This window comes from Nerophis ophidion, linkage group LG14, assembly GCF_033978795.1.
Source record: "Nerophis ophidion isolate RoL-2023_Sa linkage group LG14, RoL_Noph_v1.0, whole genome shotgun sequence".
NCBI lineage: Eukaryota > Metazoa > Chordata > Actinopteri > Syngnathiformes > Syngnathidae > Nerophis > Nerophis ophidion.
Window position 1 is genome coordinate 7432269 of NC_084624.1, and position 27997 is coordinate 7460265.

General features: G+C 41.1%; 1 protein-coding gene across 2 annotated transcripts; it reads left to right on the forward strand.

Moving 5' to 3' along the window:
* Nucleotides 1–42: 42 nt before the first annotated feature.
* Nucleotides 43–27963, forward strand: LOC133568045 (endophilin-A2-like). 2 transcript variants are annotated; one of them, XM_061919751.1, is made up of 9 exons: nt 43–238; nt 14997–15065; nt 15134–15350; nt 15448–15581; nt 17180–17338; nt 20659–20762; nt 23012–23145; nt 23260–23316; nt 26196–27963. In XM_061919751.1, the coding sequence occupies exons 1-9, from the start codon at nt 194–196 to the stop codon at nt 26378–26380; spliced, it is 1104 nt and encodes a 367-aa protein (XP_061775735.1). In that variant the 5' UTR covers nt 43–193; the 3' UTR covers nt 26381–27963. The 2 variants fall into 2 exon arrangements, with proteins under 2 accessions (XP_061775735.1, XP_061775736.1); XM_061919752.1 differs by lacking the exon at nt 23260–23316.
* Nucleotides 27964–27997: the final 34 nt, after the last annotated feature.

Here is a 27997-nt window from a genome sequence, read left to right on the forward strand (position 1 = left end):
AAGATGTCTATCCCCGCCGTGGCTCCTCCCATTCCCCCCCTCCGCAGTGGCTCCTCCCACCAGCAGCGGGAGCCAGGAAACTGCGGTGGTCGGAGGAAGTTCCAGAAAAGTTTGAAGACGCGGTGCCACTCGCTCGCTTCTTGTCCCTCGTCAAACATTCTGCTGTCCGTGCGAAGGACACGACGGTGCGAAGATGTCCGTGGCGGGAATTCGGAAGCAGTTTTACAAAGCCAGCCAGGTAAGTTGGGCAACTTGAGTTAGCAGCTACGTAGCTATGTAGCCTGGCTAGCTGGTCCGTCGTGCCGTCATTTAGCCTCGCTTGAACTAAGTCAAACAAGTCCGTCATAAAGCCTGCTTAAATGCTAAATACCATTAAAACACGCTGTTTACATTGTTTAGCTTCAAATTAAAAGTATCAACTAATTAGTCACTCAAGCTAACGCCAACCTGCTGCTTGTTTTGGTTTCATATTGAGGGCTATCAATCATACATCCCGCGGGCCGGATCAGGCCCGCTAACAGGTTTTTTTCCGGCCCGCGGGAGGAGTTTGCTGAGTGTAAAAATGAGCTGTTTAAAAAAAAAAAAAAACAACAAAAGAAACTGCTGCTCCAAATGTGTCCACTGGATGTCACAATAGAAATTCTGTTTGGCAAAGAAACTGTTTATATCGGTAAAGGGGGACTGTGGCTCCTCCCCCTCCACCCACATGGAACTTAAAGGCCTGCTGAAATGAGATGTTCTTATTCAAATCAAATCAAATCAACTTTATTTGTAAAGCACATTTAAAATTTACAACAGGGGTAGCCAAAGTGCTGTACAATGGACAGGTTAAAAGATAATACGAGGACCGAGCAAACAAAACAACACAAACCGAACATGGTAAAAAATAAATAAATAAAACATAAAAACAGGTTCACAGCGGGTGTATAATGGGGCGCCATTGCAGGATGGATATCACCTAGTGTTAAAAGCCAAGGAATAAAAGTATGTTTTTAAGAGAGATTTAAAAACAGGAAGAGAGGAGGCTTGTCTAACACTCACAGGTAGGTTGTTCCAGAGCTTGGGAGCAGCAGCAGCCAAAGTTCTGTCACCTCTAAGCTTGTGTCAGGGACCGTCAGTAGCAGCTGATCGGCTGATCTTAGGGATCGGGTGGAGGAGGTCGGAGAGATATGTTGGCGCGTGGTTGTTTAGACATTTAAAAGCAAATAGAAGGAGTTTAAAATTGATTTGATAACGCACAGGGCGCCAGTGAAGGGACGCTAATATAGGGGTGATGTGCTCACGTCTGCGGGTCTGTTAGCAGAGGAGCAGCAGAGTTCTGCACGAGCTGCAGGCGGGCGAGGGAGGCCTGGCTAATGCCTACATACAGGGGACTGCAGTAGTCTAAACAATTCGAGATAAAGGCGTGAATTAATTTCTCAAGATCATGTCCTGACAGAAGCGGATTCACTTTCGCTATTTGGCGTAATTGATAAAAGCTTTTTTGAACGACGCTGCTGATTTGTTTTTCAAATTTAGCAGGTCCATTCTATGTGTCATACTTGATCATTTCGCGATATTGCCATATTTTTGCTTAAAGGATTTAGTAGAGAACATCGACGATACAGTTCGCAACTTTTGGTGCTGATTAAAAAAGCCTTGCCTGTACCGGAAGTAGCAGACGATGACGTCACATGTTGATGGCTCCTCACATCTTCACATTGTTTTTAATGGGAGCCTCCAACAAAAACAGCTATTCGGACCGAGAAAACCACAATTTCCCCATTAATTTGATCGAGGATGAAAGATTTGTGTTTGAGGATATTGATAGCGACGGACTAGAAAATAAAAAAAGATAAACAAAAACGCAATTGCATTGGGAGGGATTCAGATGTTTTTAGACACATTTACTAGGATAATTCTGGGAAATCCCTTGTCTTTCTATTGTGTTGCTAGTGTTTTAGTGAGTTTAACAGTACCTGATAGTCGGAGGTGTGTTGACGCGCAGTGTCTCAGGGAAGTCGACAGCAGCTGTGTGGGTGGCACAAGCTCAGCTGATCTCCGGTAAGAAGCGACTTTTTACCTCAATTTTCTCACCGAAACCTGCTGGTTGACATTCGGTTGGGATCCATGTTCGCCGTGATCCATAGTAAAGTTTCACCTCTGTGAATTTTAAACAAGGAATCACTGTGTGTTTGTGTGGCTAAAGGCTAAAGCTTCCCAACTCCATCTAAAGGCGGCCGCAATACACTGCTTCCCACCTACAGCTTTCTTCTTTGACTTCTCCATTATTAATTGAACAAATTGCAAAGGATTCAGCAACACAGATCTCCAAAATACTGTGTAATTATGCGGTTAAAGCAGACGACTTTTAGCTGTGTGTGTGCGCAGCGCTCATATTTCCTAACAGCCCGTGACGTCAAGCGTACACGTCATCATTACGCGTCGTTTTCAAGAAAAAACTCCCGGGAAATTTGAAATTTAGTAAACTAAAAAGGACGTATTGGCATGTGTTGCAATGTTAATATTTCATCATTGATATATAAACTGCTACTACCCACCACGCAGTCTGATAGTTTATATATCAATGATGAAATATTAACATTGCAACACATGCCGACACGGCCTTTTTAGTTTACTAAATTGCAATTTTAAATTTTGCGCGGAAGTATCATGCTAAAACGTCGCGGTATGATGACGCGTGCGTGACGTCACGCATTGTAGAGGACATTTTGTTCCAGCACCGCTCACAGCTATAAATTGTCTGTTTCCATCGCATCATTACACAGTTTTCTGGACATCTGTGTTGCTGAATCTTTTGCAATTGGTTCAATGAATATTGGAGACGTCAAAGAAGAAAGCTGTAGGTGGGAAACGGTGTATTGTGGCCGCCTTTAGCAACACAAACACAGCCGGTGTTTCATTGTTTACATTCCCGAAAGATGACGGTGAAGCTTTACTATGGAACAGAGCGGTCAAGAGAACGCGGTTGGATTGGCCCACACACACAAAGTACAGTGTATTATGCAGCGATCATTTCGAAAGATCGTGTTTCGAAGAGGGTCTCTTGCGAAGATGGGCATTGCCACCACCCGTCGACTGGTGCTGAAGAAAGGTGCGGGGCCGACCTTCAGGTTGTACAGGTACGACCATATAATCTCACTAAAACACTAGTAACACAATAAGCAGATAAGGGATTTTCCAGAATTATCCTAGTAAATTTGTCTAATAACATCTGAATCGCTCCCCCTGTATAGCCTTTTTTTTTTCCTAGTCCTTCACTCTCACATTTCTCATCCACGAATCTTTCATCCTCGCTCAAATTAATGGGGAAATTGTCGCTTTCTCGGTCCAAATCGCTCTCGCTGCTGGTGGCCATGATTGTAAACAATGTTCAAATGTGAGGAGCTCCACACCCCGTGACGTCACGCACACATCGTCTGCTACTTCCGGTACAGGCAAGGCTTTTTATTAGGGACCAAAAGTTGCGAACTTTATCGTCGATGTTCTCTACTAAATCCTTTCAGCAAAAATATGGCAATATCGCGAAATGATCAAGTATGACACATAGAATGGACCTGCTATCCCCGTTTAAATAAGAAAATCTCATTTCAGTAGGCCTTTAAAACCTGACGTTTTATGTCTTCTGCTTCGAACACATCGTTATTTGGCAACATTTTTTCCCCCAAAATGTCTGTCAAACACGACAAAAGTGAGCTTAACCCTTTTGATTAGTTTTTACCTCCGTTTCCTAAGGTTTGTAGAGTTAGCTCTGGATTGATAGGTAGACATGACAGAGAAGGTATTTAATGCAGAGAAGAGTTTACATGTTGTTTTTGTTTAACGACCTTGTTGTTGTGTCCGCCCTGAGATCGGTAGGTTGTGAGTTCAAACCCCAGCCGAGTCATACCAAAGATTATAAAAATGGGACCCATTACCTCCCTGCTTGGCACTCAGCGTCGAGGGTTATCACGCCGTGACTTATTTTGAGTTTTTTGGTGTTTTCCCGTGTGTAGTGTTTTAGTTCTTGTCTTGCGCTCCTATTTTGTTGTTGATGTAGGGATGTACTTTGTGGACGCTGTCTACTGCTCCACAGTAAGTCTTTGCTGTCGTCCAGCATTCTGTTTTTCTTTACTTAGCAGCCAGTTCTGTTTTAGCTTTGTTATGCATAGCCAATCCAGAAGCTTCAATGCCTTTTTGTTTAGATAGATAGATAGTACTTTATGGTTTAAATATTTTTAACCTAATTAGGTGAAATTACATAATTTCCCACGGCACACCAAACAATATCTCCCGGTACACTAGGTGGTTGAGAACACAGCACTAGTGTACCGTGAGATATTGTCTGGTGTGCCCTGGGAGATTATGTAGTTTAACCAATTTGGGTTAAAAATATTTTTTGCAAACCAGTAATTATACTCCACAAATGTGCCGTTGTTGAGTGTCTGTGCTGTCTAGAGATCGGCAGAGTATCCGTGTAATACTCTTCCGTATCATTAGGTGGAAGCTGGTAGCTAATTGCTTTGTAGATGTCGGGAACATGGTTTGTCATGATCACAATATGCAGGCGACAGCGGGATGCAGCGTGCAGGTAAAAAAAAGTATCTAATACTTAAACTAAAAACAAACAAGAGGTGGGTGTCGCTAAGAAAAGGCATTAAAGCTTGGGGATGGCGAAGCAGAACTAAACTAAAACTGAACTGGCGACAAAGTAAAAAAAAAACAAAAAACAGAATGCTGGACGACTGCAAAGACTTACAGCGTGTGGAGCAGCAGACGGCGTCCACAAAGTATAGCCGCACATGACGACAACTTAAATATTCTTGATTGCTAAAACAAAGCAGGTGCGGGGAACAGCGCTCAAAGGAAGACATGAAACTGCAACAGGAAAATACCAACAAACAGGAAAAGCCACCAAAATAGGAGCACAGGAAAAGAACTAAAACACTATGCACGGGAGTTAAACCAGAAAAGTCCAAATAAGTCAGGGAGTGATGTGACAGGTGGAGACAAGAGCTACAGTGAGGCATAGTTGGTTATGGTTTAAATTCATATCCAATGAAACTTAATGATTTCTGCTGGTGGTGTGTCTCAGGATTTTTTCAATTAAAAAAATGTGTCTAGGCTCAAAAAAGGTTGAAAAACTGCAATATGGTGATCATTCGGGAGTCTTTATTTTATTTTTTATTTTTTGTCCTGTTCAGCTTCTCAGGCCAATCCTATTTTTGATGTAGAGGGTAGATGCCCATATCGGCTGTACACATTTACTTTACAAAAGAGAAGTGTGGATACTTCTTTTGATGCCTCATTTGTATTTTACTTTGTTAAATGGATTTATATTATCATTTGGTGCAGCCGGTCCGGAGCAGGAGAAAACGGAAAGAGAAAAAAGGAAGACTGGGGGAAATTGTGGGGACTTGAGGGAAATACGACAGAGAGACAAGAACAAGAGTAAACACAACAATAACAACAACATCAGCAAATAGGATATGTACAAATATGACAGTAAGAGTGATAGCAAAGAGGCAGTTAGTGAAATAAATATGAATACAGAAATGACAATGAACATTATTACACTACACATGGATCAATACTAATACCAATAGATATAGCACCATTGATAATGAATAATAGCAATAATTACCTCTATTACAATACAATTGTTCAAATGCAACAATACATATATGTAATGATAACTTGCAATACAAAAGAAAGCAGTTAAAGGGAGGGGAAGAAAGAGAAGCCAACTATATCAACCTTGTAGATTGTTATTGTAACAATAGTAACCTTCAAGAATCTTCTCATCAGATTTGAGATGAAAAAGCACTTAATCTGAGAACAGATTTCAAAGAGGTTTAGCAGCATCCTCGACCATCTGTCCAGCAAAGTGCATCAGTGATAATTGCTATTTAGTGGGATTTATTGAAGCAAAGGCTCAGTATATGTGCTTTGACCTTGTTTCTCACTGGAATTTATAACCCCAGTTTTTATTCTAAACAATAAAACAAAGATACAACAATGTTTACGCAAATGCTTGAGATCAAAGTCAGGACAAAGATCTGATGGCATTCCAAATACTTAATTGTGCAGGTTTATATTGGTGCTGCAGCTCCTTGTTATAAAAGGTGATATGCAACGGAGGCATGACAGAACTGGTAAAACCGGTATACGATGATGATGTTGTTTTGCGTGTTACTGCTTTGCCGGATACAAAATGTGATTGGAGACAGCTTTGAAGTCAGCGGGAGTTTCTTACATCATGGTAACTTGGATGTCTACACCACCCAGACCAGTTTCACACTCAAGTGGGCTTTGTTTTTTTGAAAATCTTAAACAAACCAGGATCAATACTTCTAACTGATGTTGTCACTATACCAATATTTTGATGCTGGTACCGGTACCAAAATATTTCTAAACTTTTCGATACTTTTCTAAACAAGGGGGACCACAAAAAATGGCATTATCGGCTTTATTTTAACAACAAATCTTAGGGTACATTAAACATATTTTTTGTATTGCAATTTAGTCCTTGAATAAAATAATGGACATACTAGACAGTTTGTCTTTTAGTAGTAGTGAAGTGAATTATATTTATATAGCCCTTTTCTCTAGTGACTCAAAGCGCTTTACGTAGTGAAACCCAATATCTAAGTTACATTTAAAGCTGTGTGGGTGGCACTGGGAGCAGGTGGGCAAAGTGTCTTGCCCAAGGACACAACGGCAGTGACAGGGATGGCGGAAGCGGGGATCGAACCTGGAACCCTCAAGTTGCCGCTCTACCAACCGAGCTATACCTCCCCACACACACTAACACTGAAACACCCTCAGGAATAGGTGCTTTAAGACATGGCTAACTAGCTAGCAGCTAACAGATAAGTTTCTTACACGTAACATTATCACTGGAGGACGAGGACTAGCTATCAATCAATGTTTATTTATCAATCAATCAATCAATGTTTATTTATATAGCCCCAAATCACAAATGTCTCAAAGGACTGCACAAATCATTACGACTACAACATCCTCGGAAGAACCCACAAAAGGGCAAGGAAAACTCACACCCAGTGGGCAGAGAGAATTCACATCCAGTGGGACGCCAGTGACAATGCTGACTATGAGAAACCTTGGAGAGGACCTCAGATGTGGGCAACCCCCCCTCTCTAGGGGACCGAAAGCAATGGATGTCGAGCGGGTCTAACATGATACTGTGAAAGTTCAATCCATAGTGGCTCCAACACAGCCGCGAGAGTTCAGTTCAAGCGGATCCAAGACAACAGCGAGAGTCCCGTCCACAGGAAACCATATCAAGCGGATCAGCAGCGTAGAGATGTCCCCAACCGATACAGGCGAGCGGTCCATCCTGGGTCCCGACGAGCGGTCCATCCTGGGTCTCGACTCTGGACAGCCAGTACTTCATCCATGGTTATCGGACCGGACCCCCTCCACAAGGGAGGGGGGGACATAGGAGAAAGAAAAGAAGCGGCAGATCAACTGGTCTAAAAAGGAGGTCTATTTAAAGGCTAGAGTATACAGATGAGTTTTAAGGTGAGACTTAAATGCTTCTACTGAGGTAGCATCTCGAACTGTTACCGGGAGGGCATTCCAGAGTATCATTTAACTTTGCTGAGTCTATCTGAAAACTGGAGCTAAATGTATTAATTAACTGAAAAATAACTCTGGCCAATAATAATGTCCGTTTCTTACACATTTTTCCTAAAATTACACCAAAGCAAGCTTGCCATGATGGCATTTCAGTTCAGGTCGGCTGAATGTCAAAAAGTTGTGGACTAATTCTGCTCCCTGACAACTTTGGCAAATATGCAAAGTAAATACATAACGTGTCTTTAAAACCAGACTTTATGTCAAGGTTAAATTGGCTTTCTTTTTATTGACATTTTTTACATTGAAGAATAACATACCAGCGAGGGTGAATAAAATAAGAAGTGGTTCAAAGAAATGAAGAAAAGCACGTTGTATGTGTTCGTGACTTGCAGAGAAGCGATAATAACCTGGCTGGTTAAGACCAGGAGGAACAGTACATTGCATTCATGTTCAGAATTTTCTGTGACAGCTGTAGGTTCAGTACATCCATCACACTGAATACCCACCCGGTAATTAGTAAGAGATACAAAGTGTTTCTTGCATCATGCGTACACCCAACAATAAAATACAAGTGGCTGTCAAAGGTGTCAAAGGCATCAGGGGCAGTGATCGAAATTGATTACAAAACTTTAAGCAGGTAGTCTCGGAAGTAAACAAGGTTGGATCCGAACAGTCACATACTCTTGATATTTAATGGTTTATAGTTTATACTTCGGACTGATGTGTAGGGACGGGGGTGATAATAACGGCTGTTTGTTGTTCCGTAGCTTTGTTATGGTTCGTAACGGAGGAGGCAGTGGGTTTCATAGCTCGGAGGTGACCCGTTTTTTTTATATCTTGTCTTTAGCACTTCCAAAAAGGTGTGAAGATTAGTACATACTAGTCCTGGGTGTTCCCATTTATTGAGGCTATGTCTACACTGTGCCGGATAACCCCTTAAATGAATAATTATTTAGCCTAAACCCCGTTTCAGCCACACTAAACCATCGTGTAAGGTCCCCATCCTCGAACAATTGTTTACATGCGTAAGCGCTTTGTATGGACTCATTGTTCTTTTACAAACTGAGTTTGGAGAGGAAGTGATGTCTGAAAAGACCGCGCCCCACACAGGAAGTGACGTCAGAAAGGACGCGCCACAGCCAGCTTCATGATAAAGCGGTTTCGTAACTCGGGAGGTAACCACTGGAAATATGGACGAGAGTCTCCTTCTACATACCCCGTTTCCATATGATTTGGGAAATTGTGTTAGATGTAGAAAGCTGGAACGCAAATGGCGCACGACTAAACTTGAGGTGCACCATCAAGCATGGAGTGATGGTTTAATAACTTATAAACGCATGCTTACCTTAGCTAAAGCTAAATATTACTCAAATCTCATCCACCGTAATAAAAACGATCCTAAATTTTTGTTTAGTACGGTAGCATCGCTAACCCAACAAGGGATTCCTTCCAGTAGCTCAACCCACTCAGCTGATGACTTTATGCAATTCTTTAGTAAGAAAATTGAAGTCATTAGAAAGGAGATTAAAGACAATGCGTCCCAGCTACAACGGGGTTCTATTAACACTGACACGATTGTATATACGGCGGATACTGCCCTCCAAAATAGTTTCTCTCGTTTTGAGGAAATAACATTAGAGGAATTGTTACAACGTGTAAATGGAATAAAACAGACAACATGTTTACTTGACCCTCTTCCTGGGAAACTGATCAAGAAGCTCTTTGAATTATTAGGGCCATCAGTGCTAAATATTATAAACTTATCACTCTCCTCGGGCAGTGTTCCCCTAGCATTCAAAAAAGCGGTTATTCATCCTCTTCTTAAAAGACCTAACCTCGATCCTGACCTCATGGTAAATTACCGACCGGTGTCTCACCTTCCCTTTATTTCAAAAATCCTTGAAAAAATTGTTGCGCAGCAGTTAAATGAACACTTAGCGTCTAACAATCTATGTGAAACCTTTCAATCCGGTTTCAGGGCAAATCACTCCACGGAGACAGCCCTCGCAAAAATGACTAATGATCTATTGCTAACGATGGATTCTGATGCGTCATCTATGTTGCTGCTCCTCGATCTTAGCGCTGCTTTTGATACCGTCGATCATAATATTTTATTAGAACGTATCAAAACACGAATTGGTATGTCAGACTTAGCCCTGTCTTGGTTTAACTCTTATCTTACTGATAGGATGCAGTGTGTCTCCCATAACAATGTGACCTCGGACTACGTTAAGGTAACGTGTGGAGTTCCCCAGGGTTCGGTCCTTGGCCCTGCACTCTTCAGCATCTACATGCTGCCGCTAGGTGACATCATACGCAAATACGGTATTAGCTTTCACTGTTATGCTGATGACACCCAACTCTACATGCCCCTAAAGCTGACCAACACGCCGGATTGTAGTCAGCTGGAGGCGTGTCTTAATGAAATTAAACAATGGATGTCCGCTAACTTTTTGCAACTCAACGCCAAAAAAACGGAAATGCTGATTATCGGTCCTGCTAGACACCGAACTCTATTTAATAATACAACTCTAACATTTGACAACCAAACAATTAAACAAGGCGACACGGTAAAGAATCTGGGTATTATCTTCGACCCAACTCTCTCCTTTGAGGCACACATTAAAAGCGTTACTAAAACGGCCTTCTTTCATCTCCGTAACATCGCTAAAATTCGCTCCATTCTGTCCACTAAAGACGCTGAGATCATTATCAATGCGTTTGTTACGTCTCACCTCGACTACTGTAACGTATTATTTTCGGGTCTCCCCATGTCTAGCATTAAAAGATTACAGTTGGTACAAAATGCGGCTGCTAGACTTTTGACAAGAACAAGAAAGTTTGATCACATTACGCCTGTACTGGCTCACCTGCACTGGCTTCCTGTGCACTTAAGATGTGACTTTAAGGTTTTACTACTTACGTATAAAATACTACACGGTCTAGCTCCATCTTATCTTGCCGATTGTATTGTACCATATGTCCCGGCAAGAAATCTGCGTTCAAAGGACTCCGGCTTATTAGTGATTCCCAAAGCCCAAAAAAAGTCTGCGGGCTATAGAGCATTTTCCGTTCGGGCTCCAGTACTCTGGAATACCCTCCCGGTAACAGTTCGCGATGCCACCTCAGTAGAAGCATTTAAGTCTCACCTTAAAACTCATTTGTATACTCTAGCCTTTAAATAGACTCCCTTTTTAGACCAGTTGATCTGCCGTTTCTTTTCTTTTTCTTCTATGTCCCACTCTCCCGTGTGGAGGGGGTCCGGTCCGATCCGGTGGCCATGTACTGCTCGCCTGTGTATCGGCTGGGGACATCTCTGCGCTGCTGGTCCGCCTACGCTTGGGATGGTTTCCTGCTGGCTCCGCTGTGAACGGGACTCTCGCTGCTGTGTCTTGGATCCTCTTTGGACTGGACTCTCGCGACTGTGTTGTATCCATTGTGGATTGAACTTTCACAGTATCATGTTAGACCCGCTCGACATCCATTGCTTTCCTCCTCTCTAAGGTTCTCATAGTCATCATTGTCACTGACGTCCCACTGGGTCATTATTGTCACCAATGTCCCACTGGGTGTGAGTTTTCCTTGCCCTTATGTGGGCCTACCGAGGATGTCGTGGTGGTTTGTGCAGCCCTTTGAGACACTAGTGATTTAGGGCTATATAAGTAAACATTGATTGATTGATTGATGTAAATATAAACAGAATACAATAATTTGCCAATCATTTTTAACCCATATTCAATTTAATATGCTACAAAGACAACATATTTGATGTTCAAACTCATAAACTTTATTTTTTTTTTTTTTGCAAATCATCATTAACTTGGAATTTCATGGCTGCAACACGTGCCAAAGTAGTTGAGAAAGGGCATGTTCACCACTGTGTTACATCACCTTTTCTTTTAACAACACTCAATAAACGTTTGGGAACTGAGGAAACTAATTGTTAAAGTTTTGAAAGTGAAATTATTTCCCATTCTTGTTTTATGTAGAGCTTCAGTCGTTCAACAGTCCGGGGTCTCCGCTGTCGTATTTTACGCTTCATAATGCGCCACACATTTTCGATGGGAGACAGGTCTGGACTGCTGGCGGGCCAGGAAAGTACCCGTACTCATTTTATTTTTTTTTATTTTTTTTTACGAAGCCAGGCTGTTGTAACACGTGCTGAATGTGGCTCGGCATTGTCTTGCTGAAATAAGCAGGGGCGTCCATGAAAAAGACGGCGCTTAGATGGCAGCATATGTTATTCCAAAACCTGTATGTACCTTTCAGCATTAATGGTGCGTTCACAGATGTGTAAGTTACCCATGCCTTGGGCACTAATGCACCCCCATACCATCACAGATGCTGGCTTTTCAACTTTGCGTCTAACAGTCTGTATGGTTCGCTTCCCCTTCGGTCCGGATGACACGATGTCGAATATTTCCAAAAACAATTTGAAATGAGGACTCATCAGACCACAGAACACTTTTCCACTTTGCATCAGTCCATCTTAGATGATTTCGGGCCTAGAGAAGCCAGCGGCGTTTCTGGATGTTGTTGATACATGACTTTTGCTTTGCATAGTAGAGCTTTAACTTGCACTTACAGATGCAGCGACAAACTGTATTTAGTGACAGTGGTTTTCTGAAGTGTTCCTGAGCCCATGTGGTGATATCCTTTAGAGATTGATGTCGGTTTTTGATACAGTGCCGTCTGAGGAATCGAAGGTCACGGTCATTCCATGTTGGTTCCCGGCCATGCAGCTTACATGAAGTGATTTCTCCAGATTCTCTGAACGTTTTGATGATATTATGGACCGTAGATGTTGAAATCCCTACATTTCTTGCAATTTAAGAAACGTTGTTCTCAAAGTGTTTGACTATTTGCTCACGCAGTTGTGGACAAAGGGGTGTACCTCGCCCCATCCTTTCTTGTGAAAGACTGAGCATTTTTTGGGAAGCTGTTTTTATACCCAATCATGGCACCCACCTGTTCCCAATTAGCCTGCACACCTGTGGGACGTTCCTAATAAGTTTTTGATGAGCATTCCTCAACTTTATCAGTATTTATTACCACCTTTCCCAACGTCTTTGTCACATGTTGCTGGCATCAAATTCTAAAGTTAATGATTTTTTGCACAAAAAAAAGGTTTATCAGTTTGAACATCAAATATGTTGTCTTTGTAGCATATTCAACTGAATATGGGTTGAAAAGGATTTGCAAATTATTGTATTCCGTTTATATTTACATCTAACACAATTTCCCAACTCATATGGAAACGGAGTTTGTACTTCATGTACTGACATTTGTGGAATTCACACATGAATACCTAAAGAGAAAGCCCATTGCAGCTATTCGGGATCTATAAATAGATAGTACTTTATTTATTCCTTCAGGAAAATGACAATTTTCAGCACCATCCCATTCAAGATCAGACAAACATATGATACAACACACTTCAGACGGCAAGAGAACTTTCCAATGCCCAGGTCAGCTGTGATTCTACTTACCGAAAAAACTTTGTCCATTTGTCGAAGAAGAGTCAACGAGAATGCGTGCTTCCGTGGATGTGATTTTAAAAGAAAAAGAAAAAAAAGTAGCGTGTGGTTTGTATTACCTGGCCGTCGAGGGAAGACTACGGAAAACGGAAAATGCCTTTGGACTGGCAAAACACCATGTATGTCGCGCACTCAACGTCTAAGTCCAGAGTATATAAAGTCACCAAAAAGGAATGGACAATGAAGGTGAAAGCGAAAGAGTGAGGAGTGTCCTGACCAGATATCTAGATCCCTAGTTTGAGTGTTGTAAAATGTTCTTTGTCACATTGTTTACGTGACTAATAAAGATTTGATTAATTTATGATGCCTCAGGTGTGATTCACTACCATAGGGCCCCACAGCACACTGGATTCCAGTTCATTGAAATACCTCAACACTGGATATTGTTCAGATAAGTTACATACCTCCGCTTGTGGTGGTTTCCTGCTGGCTCCACTGTGGACGAGACTCTCTCTGCTGTGTTGGATCCACTGTGGACTGGACTCTCACAGTATCATGTTAGACCCGCTCGAGATCCATTGCTTTCGGTCCCCTAGAGCTGGGGGGGTTGCCCACATATGCGGTCCTCTCCAAGGTTTCTCATAGTCATCGTTGTCACCGACGTCCCACTGGGTGAGTTTTCCTTGCCCTTATGTGGGCTCTACCGAGGATGTCGTTGTGGTTTGTGTTGTGGTTCGTGCAGCCCTTTGAGACACTAGTGCAGGGGTAGGGAACCTCCGGCTCGCGAGCCAGATGCGGCTCTTTTGATGACTGCATCTGGCTCTCGGATAAATCTGAGCTGACATTGCTTAACACGATAAGTAATGAATAATTCCACTTGTAATCACAGTGTTAAAAATAACGTTCAAAATATAAAACATCCTCATGCATTTTAATCCATCCATCCTTTTTTCTACCGCACTTGTTCAAGAAGTTGCATTAAGGGTAAGAAGTAATTTATATATTATTGGTTAGTGTAGGACTTGCCCTCCTGGGGGTTCTTAAGACCACCAAGCACCGACATGAGAGCCTGTTTCAGGGTTACAATATTGTTTTATTTTTCAATAAGTCTCTCAGTTGCTTTCCGGCAATTGTCTTTTTCTCTTTCGTTCTCGCTCGCGTTCTGGCTCCAGCCCCAACCCCGTCTCTCCTCCTGGCTGCTACTTATAAACAGAGCGACAGGTGATTAGACAACAAGGCCAAGCTGGGCCATTTACGCACCTGTCGCTGTTTTCGAGGCCGATCCTGGCAACACCCCGCTTCGCCGCAGGCCACACCCCCTCCACAGTTTCAGAATAACAATGTTATTACGAAGAATACAAGACCTATTATACTCTAGAAATGTTGATCTTACTTAAAAATGCACACGTTTAGTTTTGTTCAGTGTTAAAAAAATATTGTATGGCTCTCAGAGAAATACATTTTAAAATATTTCGCTTCTCGGCTCTCTCAACCAAAAAGGTTCCCGACCCCTCCACTAGTGATTTAGGGCTATATAAATAATCATTGTTTGATTGAGGATTGACATTGAAGAACCTGCACACAAGGCAACACTGAAGGTGACTATGACGTGTGCATTTTCTGCGAAGGGGAAAGGGGGTCTTAAACCATTTTGTGTGTGCGTGGATAAGGTTAGGTGGGATTTACTCTGGATAACCTGTGTAGAAGGGGCCTGAGATGCATTTGTATGAACGGCTTGCAATAGTAGAGCCGTTCACAAGACTCAAATCGTCACATCTCGACGAGGCAAAGGCCAGCAACCCACTAAAAAAGGTCCACGACCCACCAGTTGAAAACCACTACCATCCACTTTCTATCTTATGAACAATAATGAATTTAGCATTTAATTTGGATGAATTTAAAAAAGCTCAGGGTTGTTTTTTTCTTTTGTGTTCTCAGTTGGTGAGTGAGAAGGTCGGCGGGGCTGAGGGAACAAAGCTGGATGAAGACTTCAAGGAACTTGAAAGGGTACTGCATGCATTGTGAGATAAACGTGGGACAGAATATTACATTGTCTCCCTGAACTGTGCCCCCAGAGAGCCGATGTTACCAGCAAAGCCTTCATCGACGTCGTCAACAAAACAACAGAATACCTCCAACCTAACCCCGCCTCCAGAGCTAAACTGACCATGCTCAACACCGTGTCCAAAATCCGCGGGCAGGTGAAAAGTCCTGGCTACCCGCAGCCGGAGGGCCTGCTGGGGGAGTGCATGATGAAATACGGGCAAGGCATGGGACAAGACAGCAACTTTGGTAAAGGATGTCATTTTTTTGCAGTTGCATTTAATGTGAACTTACAATTATTGACTGTCTTTTAACCAAGGTCATGTTTCATGCGTATCTCCTGCAGGTGGCGCTCTCGTTGATATTGGAGAGTCAATGACGATGCTGGCGGAGGCCAAGGACAGGCTGGATATTGACGTTAAGCAGAATTTCCTTGACCCGATGCAAGGAGTGGTTGACAAGGACATTAAGGATATTCAGGTACAAACAGAGAAGGTGTAAACATGCTGACACCTGCTACCATAGAGTTTTAACATAAAGTACCGTATTTCCTTGAATTGCCGCCAGGGCGCTAATTAATTCAAAGCCTCTTCTCACTCCAGCATTTACCAAAGGCATGCGGTAAAGGCAAGCATGCGCTAGTTATTTTAAAACCTCTTCTCACTCTGGCGCCTACCAAAGGCAATGCGGTAAATTTAGGCCTGTGCTTATAAATTTGAGTGTGATGTAAGGATACCAACATGAAAAGCACATTTAATAATAAAAACGTTATTATGGTCTTACCTTTACTTATAAAAGAAGTCCATGCGCAGCTCCTTCTGATCAAAAGCATCGATAACTTGTTTATAAAAGTCTTCCTTATCATTCTTCAGTTTTAAAAGTCTCTCTGTCTCGATGGAGATCTTCCTTTATTACCTCCTGCTTCGATTGAAAGTACAGTTTAGAAAACTGTTTTATTTGAGTGTGATGTAAGGATACCAACATGAAAAGCACATTTAATAATAAAAACGTTATTATGGTCTTACCTTTACTTATAAAAGAAGTCCATGCGCAGCTCCTTCTGATCAAAAGCATCGATAACTTGTTTATAAAAGTCTTCCTTATCTTTCTTCAGTTTTAAAAGTATCTCTGTCTCGATGGAGATCTTCCTTTATTACCTCCTGCTTCGATTGAAAGTACAGTTTAGAAAACTGTTTTATTTGAGTGTGATGTAAGGATACCAACATGAAAAGCACATTTAATAATAAAAACGTTATTATGGTCTTACCTTTACTTATAAAAGAAGTCCATGCGCAGCTCCTTCTGATCAAAAGCATCGATAACTTGTTTATAAAAGTCTTCCTTATCTTTCTTCAGTTTTAAAAGTATCTCTGTCTCGATGGAGATCTTCCTTTATTACCTCCTGCTTCGATTGAAAGTCCAGTTTAGAAAACTCTTTTATTTTAGATATGTAATCCTCCATGTTAAAAGTGCAAGCGAGAGGAAAAAATAAACAATCGCTGCTCACTCTTGCTGCTTGTTGTCACTTCTTCTGCAGCCGAGTAGTCGCAAGAAGGATCACTAGCGACCTCTACCACCAGGAGGCGGGAGTCATTTAATGACTCATATTTGACACACGCAGCTACGGTATATTAATAAAACATAGCTGCTTACTGTTCTTTTTAGCATATTCAATAGCTTGGACATTAAATCCTACTGAATTTCTTCTTCCCTTTATGCGATTTCGAATTGTTGAAATCAGCCTCCTCCATTTTGAAAATGATGACAGGTGAAGTGTCACTCGTGACGTGACGAGTTTGACCCGGCGGAAATTCTAGACATGCGCTAATAAAAATAATATTTTGCAAAACGAGTTTGAGCCGGCGGTAATGCTAAGCATGCGCTAATTATTTAGCGAAACGAGTTTGACCCGGCAGTAATTCTAGGCAGGCGCGTACTATATACCCGGCGGAAATTCAAGGAAATATGGTACTCGTCAGCCTAGAGGTGGAAGATCTTCATAAATGTGCTCAAAAATGTGAACCTAAAATGAAGTCTTCGTTTCTCTCTCCCACTCTTTACTCTTTTGACACGGTCAGCACCACCTGAAAAAAATGGAGGGACGCCGCCTGGACTATGACTATAAAAAGAAACGCCATGGTAAAATACAAGACGAAGAAATCAGCCAGTCCCTGGACAAATTCTACGAGTCCAAAGAGTCGGCCGAGAGCTCCATGCACCACCTGCTTCAGACAGATGTGAGTGGCCAGTTGCTTGATTCATGTGCCATTGTCGCCACATAATTGTTCACAATTGTGTTAACACCGGGGTAGTTCCGATAGCAATTTTTTTGGTACCCGTACCAAAGAGCGCCGAAATGGATTTCGATATTTTTCAAAGTAAAGGTGACCACAAAAGAAATTTCAATATTAGCTTAATTTTAACAGAAAATGTTAGGCATAATTATGATAAAAATAAACATGTCTTATAGTAATCAAATAACAATTTAAGCATTAAAATACATAGTGAACATACTAGATCAGTGGTGTCCAACCACCGGTCCGGGGATGCATGTGCTACCGGGCCGCACAGAAACACTAATAAGCTTGTTAATAGATGTATATTACTCCTTTGTTATAGTACATGGGACAATGCACATTAATGGACATAAAACATGTTAATGTGCCAGATTGTAGCCAAAGGGATATTATTTTTTTTATTTTGCCCAAAGACACAACGGCAGTGACTAGGATGGCAGAAGCGGGAATCGAACCTGCAACCCTCAAGCTACGCCGCCCCATTTTATTATTGTTTTTTAAAGAAAGAAACAGCCTGCATGGCAGCTTTGTGTTATTCGAGTAAACATTGCAACATTTTATCGTTACATTCCACCTGTTTGCTCTTTCATTACACTTTTTATGTTTTATTTTTGTTTTTTTCCAATCGTATTTTTAAACTGGGTCGTGGGCAGAGTAGCCAGAAATCGTACTCAAGTAAGAGTACAGTTACTTTAGAGATTTGTTACTCAAGTAAAAGTAGGGAGTAGTCACCCAAATATTTACTTGAGTAAAAGTAAAAAGTATGTTGTGAAAAAACTACTCAAGTACTGAGTAACTGATGAGTAACCTGTTTGTTTAATGATTACGGCAACAAATAATGCACAAAAACATAAAAATAGCAACGAGCAAGTTCATAGCCGGGAATATCTCTTAAGCAACTAAAACAATAATATATATTAAATAATAATACATTAAAATAAAAAAAATAATTTTATTTTTTATCTGCCACACGTACAGTAGAAAGCCGGTCCGTGAAAATAATGCATACATTAAACTGGTTGGAAAAAAAGTTGGGGAACCCTGTACTAGATAACTCGTTTTATAGTTAGTTTTTTTGTGATAGAGTGATTGGAGCACATACTTGTTGGTCACAAAAAACATTCATGAAGTTTGCTTCTTTTATGAATTTATTATGGCTCTATTGGCCCTGCGATGAGGTGGCGACTTGTACAGGGTGTACGCCGCCTTCCGCCTGATTGTAGCTGAGATAGGCACCAGTGCCCCCCGCGATCCCAAAGGGAGTAAGCGGTACAAAATTGATTGATGGATATTATGGCTCTACTGAAAATGTGAGTCAAAAGTATACCTGACCACAAAACATTCCTCCAGAAGGTCTTATGTGATGTCAGAAGAAACAAAAATGGAGCTGTCTGGCCACAATACCCAGCAATATGTTTGGAGGAGAAAAGGTGAGGGTTTCAATCCCAGGAACACCATCCTACCGTCAAGCAGAGTGGTGGTAGTGTTACACTCTAGGCCTGTTTTGCTGCCAATGAAACTGGTGCTTTACAGAGAGTAAATGACCCCCTTCCTTTAGAAAGAGTCATGTAATCAGGGAAAGCCCAAATAAAAGAGGAGGCGTACAATCTTTCGTCAGAACGTGGTGAGACAGTGTACTAGGGTGCAGGTCTATGCATTTCTAGTCAATTGAGCTAAATTGAATTCTGTCTCTGTTTAATTCCTTGCTTCTTGTCTTGTTTAATAGATGTCATCAGTGTTTGAACCTGACACTAAACAACTGTGAGATTATATAACATCTATACCAGGGGTGCCCATTACGTCGATCGCGAGCTACCAGTCGACCGCGGGGGGTGTGTCAGTCGATCTCCAGCCAGGCTTTTAAAAAAATAGACCTAAAAATGAGTGATCATCAATCTTCACCAAGACGTCACTTAAATGACATTCACGGTACCGGAGGGTCTTGTGAGATGACGCTGGCTGCTGCAAGATCATTATTATGAAAATATGACCGAGAGGAAGGCGGGAAACACTTTTTATTTCAACAGACTCTCGCGCCGTACCTTCCGTCAAAACTCTAAAGGCCGACTGCACATTTCCTATCTTCACAATAAAAGCCCTGCTTCATGCTGCCTGCGCTAACTAAATACAGAGTCTCGGAATACTGGCGTGCAGAAGCGATCCCTCAGAAAGCTGGCGTGCACATCACCTGTGCACGCCAGCTTTCCGAGACTCTTATTTTGTTAGCGCAGGCAGCATGAAGCAGGGCTTTTATTGCGAAGATAGGAAATGTGCAGTCGGCCTTTAGAGTTTTGACGGAAGGGACGGCGCGAAAGTCTGTTGAAATAAAAAGTGTTTCTCGCCTTCCTCTGTCATTTTTTCATAATAATGAACTAGCAGCAGCCAGCGTCATCTCACAAGACCCTCGGGTGCCGTGAATGTCAATCAAGCAAGCTACGGAATTTGCCGCCAATGTTTTTCTTGTAAAGTGTATGGAAGCTGGATGAATTAGATGCCAAAAACCAACCACTTTCATGTGGTATTGTACAGAAAGGACAACTTTTTTTCTCCTCCATTTGAAAATGTGGGCGTTATCATCATTACTGTCTGATTCCAATCAATGCAAGTCATCAGAATCAGGTAATACACCAACTTATATTCTTGTCTTTGTGAAAGAAAGACATCTATATTTGTTACACATGCTTTTATTATCATTAAACACATTTAACTTGTTTACAAAAATGTCTCTTTCATAAATAAATAAATATAAATGATATATATAAATGAGGTAGATCACCTCGAGTTTGTCAATTGAAAAGTAGCTCGCCTGCAGAAAAAGTGTGGGCACCCCTGATCTGTACTGTCAGCAGCTACACAATTATTTGAAGTTTTTTTGCGGTTATGTCAATTATTGTGGCTGCAAACGATAGCGCTGTGTGGGAGTGTAGTTTACATTTTGACAAACTTAAGTGTGTCGCTGGATAAAATTAGTTCCTTTTGCATTTACTTATGCCTACTTCTCAGCGAGCATCCCAACTGTATCTTTGATGAAGTATGGAAGAGGAGCAGTGCGATGTGTCAAATATTTTTTATTAATTTTTTTCCTTCATTACAGTATAATAAACTTGCCTAACTCGTTTTGTTGTCTGTTTCAGACTTTGTTAGGCAGGCCTTTTTGAATGAGTTTAAGACGAGGACAGTATTAAGAGAAGAAAATAAAAACTATTTCATTGTTTGGCTTGACAGAGCTTTGTGTGTCTGTTGATATTGTTCATCTGCAGGTGGAGCAGGTGAGTCAGCTGAGCTCCTTTGTGGAGTCTATGCTGGACTACCATAGGAGTGCCGCCAACATTCTGGAGGCTCTTTCTGAAAAACTATCAAACAGGTCAGTACTGTGACTTTCTGGTCCTTGGGGATCGTAAACAATTCGGCAGGTCTGGTCTGTTTCACCAGCTGTGTATAAGAAGAGAATAACAAATGGATCCCATGTTAGTGCTTTTTGGCTTTACATTTTGTATCGTACCGTACTTTTCCGGACCATACAGCACACCGGAGTATAAGGTGCATTGTGCGGTCTATTTTTCATCTTTTTTCATATACTGTATAAGGTGCACCGGATTATAAGGCCCATTAAAAGAGTCATTAATCATTTTTTCTAGTCGTGATGATTTTTCAAGCAGATGGTGTATTTACATTTATGTTAAAGGCAAGAAGCTAAAAGAGCAGTGCTGACAAATGTTTTGTTTTTTAAACAGATGAATCACACTTGTAAATTTGGATTAATCATGATTAATCACAGGTTGTTACTTGCTTGCATAATTTAAATTAACCTAAGGAGGTCGTATTATGATTTTTTTTTTTCTACATTTAAAACATGTTCTTGTGGTCTACATCAGTGGTTCTCAACCTTTTTTCAGTGAACATTTTTTTATTCCAAGTACCCCCTAATCAAAGCAAAGCATTTTTGGTTGGAAAAAAGATAAAGACATAAAATACGGCACAATGTCATCGTTTCTGATTTATAAAATTGTATAACAGTGCAAAATATTGCTCATTTGTGGTGGTCTTTCTTGAACTACCGGTATTTGGAAAAAAAAAAAAAGAAAATAACTAAAAACTTGTTGAAAAATAAACAAGTGATTCAGTTATAAATAAAGATTTCTAGACATAGAAGTAATCATCTTAAAGTGCCCTCTTTGGGGATTGTAATAGAGATCCATCCGGATTCATGAACTTAATTCTAAGCATTTCTTCACAAAAAAAGAAATCTTTAACATCAATATTTATGGAACATGTCCACAAAAAATCTAGCTGTCAACACTGAATATTGCAATGTTGCATTTCTTTTCACAGTTTATAAACTTACATTCATATTTTGTTGAAGTAGTATTCAATAAATATATTTATAAAGGATTTTTGAATTGTTGCAATTTTTAGAATATTTAAAAAAAATCTCACGTACCCCTTGGGATACCTTCAAGTACCCCCAGGGGTACGCGTACCCCCATTTGAGAACCACTGGTCTACATAACATGTGATGGTGGTTCTTTGGTCAAAATGTTGCATGGATGATGTTTTACAGACCATCTTCAAGTCGCTTTCTCACAGTTGCTTCAGGATGCGCCTTTTTGTGGGCGGGTTTTATTTACATGCTTCCACTTCGACACCATCTTCTCCCCGTCATCTTTGGTGTAGCATGCAAGGACGGGAGTGGAAGGAGTGTCAAAAGATGGAACTAACTGTTTTAATAACATTCAGACTTTAATCAATAGCTGAGTAACGTGAAAAAACGTTGTACCTGAACTCTCTAATAACTAAGGAGTTCTTTGGGTGAATAATGTAAACTCACTATACCAGTATGTTTTAGTGCTTTCATGGCGAGTTTACTGACAGATATTAGTAAGAACTTTACACTACTTTATATTAGAAATTGCAACAGCGCGGGCTAAATGTCCCATAAAAAGATGATAGAGATAAAGAAGAAGACAACGGACTACAAAGGCGGATGCGCGCAATTTTTCAGGATTTGTGCAGATCCCAAATACAGATCAGCAGGTACCAGAAGGTGAGAAAAGTTACTTTTGCATTATATTGCCAAACAATAATATGTCTTTATACACACGCCATAATAATACTCCTATGTTGAAGCACATTACAATCCATCAAGCGGTGTGGCTTCATAGCTAACCAAAGTCCTACCAAAACATTTTGATAGATTTTAGAGCGCCGTGTGTAATCTTCTATATTTTCAAAGGAAAATTTAAAATGTTGGTGTTTACTTGAGTCATATTGCCATCACATTGCTCTCTACATGTCCCTCTTATGTTTTACTGCCATTTACTGGTCACACTTTCTCATTACACCATGTAACAAATAAAAATTGCTTCGAGGTCAGTAAGCAAAACCAGAATCCGTCCGTACATTAGGCGCGCTATCGAGTTTTGAGGGGAAAAAAAGGATTTTAAGTGCACCTTATAGTCCGGAAAATGGGGTAAGTGGTTATCAGACACTTCACACACCATTTTTCATTCTCCTTTTTCCTCCTTAAACAAAGCAGTGAATGTTTTGTAGTCATTTAAAATGATTATACATGACTAATGTTCAAAGGGTTTTTGTCGTTTTCATGCCATGCAGGGTGTCCGAGAGTCAGTCTCAACCGAGGCGACAATACACACCCAAGCCAAGACCGTCCTTTGACTACGGCGACACCGAGCGGTCCAACGGAGGACCCTCGCCAGCCATGTCCAGCCCTCCAGCTTACTCCCCAGGTAAAGCAACACCTACACAGTCGACTGTTAGCACGTTTAAATGCTTGCCGGCACCCGTGCAACACATACTCCCCCATTTGATGTGACGCATGCCTTTCCCTCCGCAACACAAAGAACCCCCGCCACATCCAGGCTCCTCCTTCCGACGCGGGTCGATCAGGAACAGTGCGCGTGAGTGAGACCCCAAAGGATGATTTGTCTTTCACTCACTAACTGAGCTCCGTCTGTTGCACATTTGCGAGGCAGAAATGTGGGGAATTGTGAGGCGGTTCCACTAACGTTTCTAGATGATGCTTGGGGTTGGGGCGACTGTTGCTGAGGCTGCAGAGACATACACTTGCCAATCATGAATCCATCAATTCAAGCGATATCATATTTTGAGGGTATGCGTCTGACAGCCTCTTTACTGAAAACTTCTGGGTTTTACTGGTCACTAACCCTCCTCACCTGACATGAACGGTGCATTATTATTACATTTACAGTCGTCCCTTGTTTAGCTCTATTAATTAGAGAAGAATAGAATAGAGTTTTATTGTCATTGCAATGAACAGGTTCAAAGAACAACGAAATTGGAGCAGATCCTCCTAAGGTGCATATACAATATGATAGTATAAATAGTAAAAAAAAAAGATAGAGATGACAGATGTATCTATGTATATGTATATATATCCACACAGATGCATATCTGCATGCATATGAATATATATATGCACACATACATACAACATTATTGCACATTGTAGTCCGAAAAAAATTTAAACATTACACATGAGGACATGATGGACTTATTGTGCTCACTCAGTGCCTGTTTAATGCTACTATGGCTCCTGGGTAAAAGCTGTTTTTTAGTCTATTGGTGCTCGCTTTTAGCACCCTGTAGCGTCTGCCTGAGGGTAGCAGTTCCAGGTGGCTGTGCCCGGGGTGGAATGGGTCTTTCAGGATGCTCTGTGCTTTCCTGAGACACCGGAAGCTGTACAGGTCAGCCAGGGGGTGAAAGGGGCATCCGATTAACTTCTGGGCGTTTTTTTTATGACTCTCTGGAGCGCCGTTCTCTCTACGGCCGTGCAGCTGCTGAACCACACGTAGATGCAGTAGGTCAGGATGCTCTCAATGGAGCGCCGGTAGAAGGACACCAGCAGTTCCTGTGAGAGGTGGTTGTTCCTGAGTATTCTCAGGAAGTGCAGTCTCTGGTGTGCCCTCTTGATGACCCAAGATAGAAAGATTTCCAAATTAAGATAATTGTAAATAAATAATACATTTTCATTAGAGTATATGAAGCTCCCTAAACCTTTTTTTTTTTTTCCATACATAATTAAACATGAGGTAACACTCACCTTTACACTACTTTCTCCCAATATAGTAGCATTGGGTTTGTTCTAGTGTAGATTACAGTACCATATTTTCCGTTATTGAGCACAGATAAACCACACAAAACTCGACGTAAACATACACACACATATATATACATGCAGTGTGTATATTGTACATATTGTTATAAAGGTGTCAGTTACTACATTATATATATTATATATATATATATATATATATATATATATATATATATATATATATATATATATGTATGTGTGTATATATATATATGTATATATATATAATATACTTTCAATGTGTATATTGTACATATTACATGCTGTCATGAAGGTGTCAGTTACTACATTATATATATATGTGTATATACTGTATATATATATATATATATATATATAATATACTATCAATGTGTATATTGTACATATTACATGCTGTCATGAAGGTGTCTGTTTCTACATTGTGATATATATATATATATATATATATATATATATATATATATATATATACACATTTATATACAGTATATTTATACATGCATTGTGTATATTGTACATATTGTTATGAAGGTGTCTGTTACTACATTAAATATATATATACTTGCAGTGTGTATATTTTACATATTGTTATGAAAGTGTCTGTTACTATATTATATGTATATACTTGTAGTGTATATATTGTACATATTATATGGGCGGCATAGCTCGGTTGGTAGAGTGGCCGTGCCAGCAACTTGAGGGTTGCAGGTTCGATTCCCGCTTCCGCCATCCTGGTCACTGCCGTCGTGTCCTTGGGCAAGACACTTTACCCACCTGCTCCCAGTGCCACCCACATTGGTTTAAATGTAACTTAGATATTGGGTTTCACTATGTAAAGCGCTTTGAGTCACCCGAGAAAAGCGCTATATAAATATAATTCACTTCACTAATTCACACTACATATTACACACTGCAAGTATATATACATATATATGTACTTGCAGTGTGTATATAAAATGTTTTGAAGTTGTGTTCGAGGCTTTGAAGGCAACATTTCCTCCTATTAGCCACATCTTCGAAGCCTTTTTACCATCTTTAGAAAGTCCAAATAACAAAAAAAGACGTGTGTTCTTGTCTCTCATAACAATTGTGAACGATAGACAAAATTCCCTAAAAAAGTGCAGTCCTCCTTTAAGACGTAATTTAGGCTAAAACATGCAGATTATGTGTTTATAAAAACATTTAAATGCGCAATTGATGAAGCCACAAGATTTGAAGTGCACTGTATTGAGGGACGACTGTTTATTTTCACGAGCAAAACCTCCACCAAGGCACTGACGGTGCTGCCTGTAATGGTTGCCAAGTTTTGATCTAATCCATAAAACTTGGCGTCACATTACAGCTTCTCATCCTGCATTGCAGATATCCTCCTATTGATTCAATCCATCCAAATTGCTTTACTCTGTTCCTTCTGTGTAAAGATGCAGGCTTCTGTGTAAAGCTCTGCACATAACCTCCTTGGTGGAAGTAATAACAAAACATGTTACTGTTACGTAACGTGCGGTGGGTGCGGGTGTTGAGTTTCACTTTGCGCCGGAACATCTCCTGGCTTCTCATGCAGACTTCTGGTGGAAACATGCTGGTCACGCACACTTTCTAATGAAATCTTCTTCCACTCAATACTTACCTCGTCTATATAGATTCTGCCGCCTCACTTTGCTGCGCTTTGTGCCGTTTCAGCTGCCGAGCCGTGCTGTAAAGCCCTGTACGACTTTGACCCCGAGAACGAGGGCGAGCTGGGCTTCCGCGAGGGAGATGTCCTCACTTTGGTCAGTCAAATCGACGAGAACTGGTTAGAGGGAAGGCTTCGTGGCAGGACGGGATACTTCCCATACAACTACGTGGAAGTGCTTGTCCCACTGTAACGGTGAACACATCGCACGGGATAAAAAAGCGAGAAGGAGGATTATTAACCCAATGTGGAAAAACTAACCATGTCATTGAATTGGCACTAGAAGCCATTGGGGCGAATAGAACACCTGTTTTAAATTAACATAGATTTCATTTTTTTAAAAGGACCAAAAGGCTATTTGGGTGCGATACTGCACTCCGGTTTTTCAGCCCATATGCACCGGTGCACTTTGTACACAACTACATTATCACTTTTTCCTGGAAGATTCCGGGTATCCCCGACACTAAAATGTAGATCCACTTTCATTTGAATCTGAATATATTGTCATGGCCATTCAGCTGTTTGAGCCTATGCTATGCTGCCACCTGGTGGCAGCTGGTTTGTACTACCACCCGTGTCTGAACTGGACTGTCGACATCTTTTTATAGGAACACTAGTGGTGATATGGGTGGAATAATTTACACAGAATATGTTTCGGTGTCCGTAAAAGGCGTTTCTGCACGTGGAGATGCACAACTATGCCAAAAAAAAGGTACTAAAAAGTGCAAAGTTATCTCCAACCAGTGTCCGATTAATGCTATTTCTACAGAAGGAACACGGTTTTGCCTTTAATCATGGATAATATTCAGGTTAAAATGTAAAAGCATAACACCAAAACCTCCTCTTTGCAATGCTGGCATTGTCGCTTCCAACGTTGTCTGAGTAGTTTAGCCTTTTTGTATTTGCCCCGAAATTAGAAGCGTGTAAATGAATTGGAGGTGTATCAGGGCCTTCTAGCACCGTCTCCAAACCTTGGAGAAATGCTCCTCTCCCCCCATCCATTGTGCGGAGAGTTGACCGACTCGAGCCAGCTCTGTCCACAAAGACTCTTTTCACTCCAGTTGCGGCCATGACATCAGGCGAGGGTCGACCCTGTTGCCCAAAATGCCAACTTTCTCTTCTTCGCCGGGGCGATCCCCTTGTTAGAGCGCCTCGCTTGAGTCTGCCATCCCTATTTGAAGCTGGAGTGGAACAGACAGGCCTTTTCAGCAGGGAAAGACACCCAGTCGTGGATTATGCCCTCCCCCTCTCCTCTTTATTCACCACCTGGTCCCTTTTCTCATTATCCGCCCCCTACCCCAATCCCATCTCATTATTGTCCGACTGCATGCATCCTGTTTTCTTTCTTTTATTCAATCGTCTGCAGGGTAACACCTACATTGTTCTGGTGTGTGTTTACAGGACTCATTACACTACATGTAGGAAGTTGGGTACGGGGATGCTGAAGATAAATAAGGTCTTGGAACAAAAGGGCTTAGATCAATTTTTATGCTATGCAGCACTAGATGGTGTGGCATGTCCCTAATACCCTTAAAAATGTCACAGTTAATGTTAAGTGTTATTAAAGCTTTATTTTATTATTAACCTCTCTGCATGCATTACTACGTTATCTGTTTTGAAGGAATGTCTTGTAACTGTGACACACTAGAAGTGGGATTATCCTGGATTATCTTCAGGATATGTGGATTACCTCTTTGTGATGTTTATTTGATGTATGTAACGGGGAATGAAGGCTGTATGTTTGCTTCATCAAATAAATGTGGTGTTTTAATACTTCTCGCGTGCCTGCTTTAGGACATTTTACAAAGCT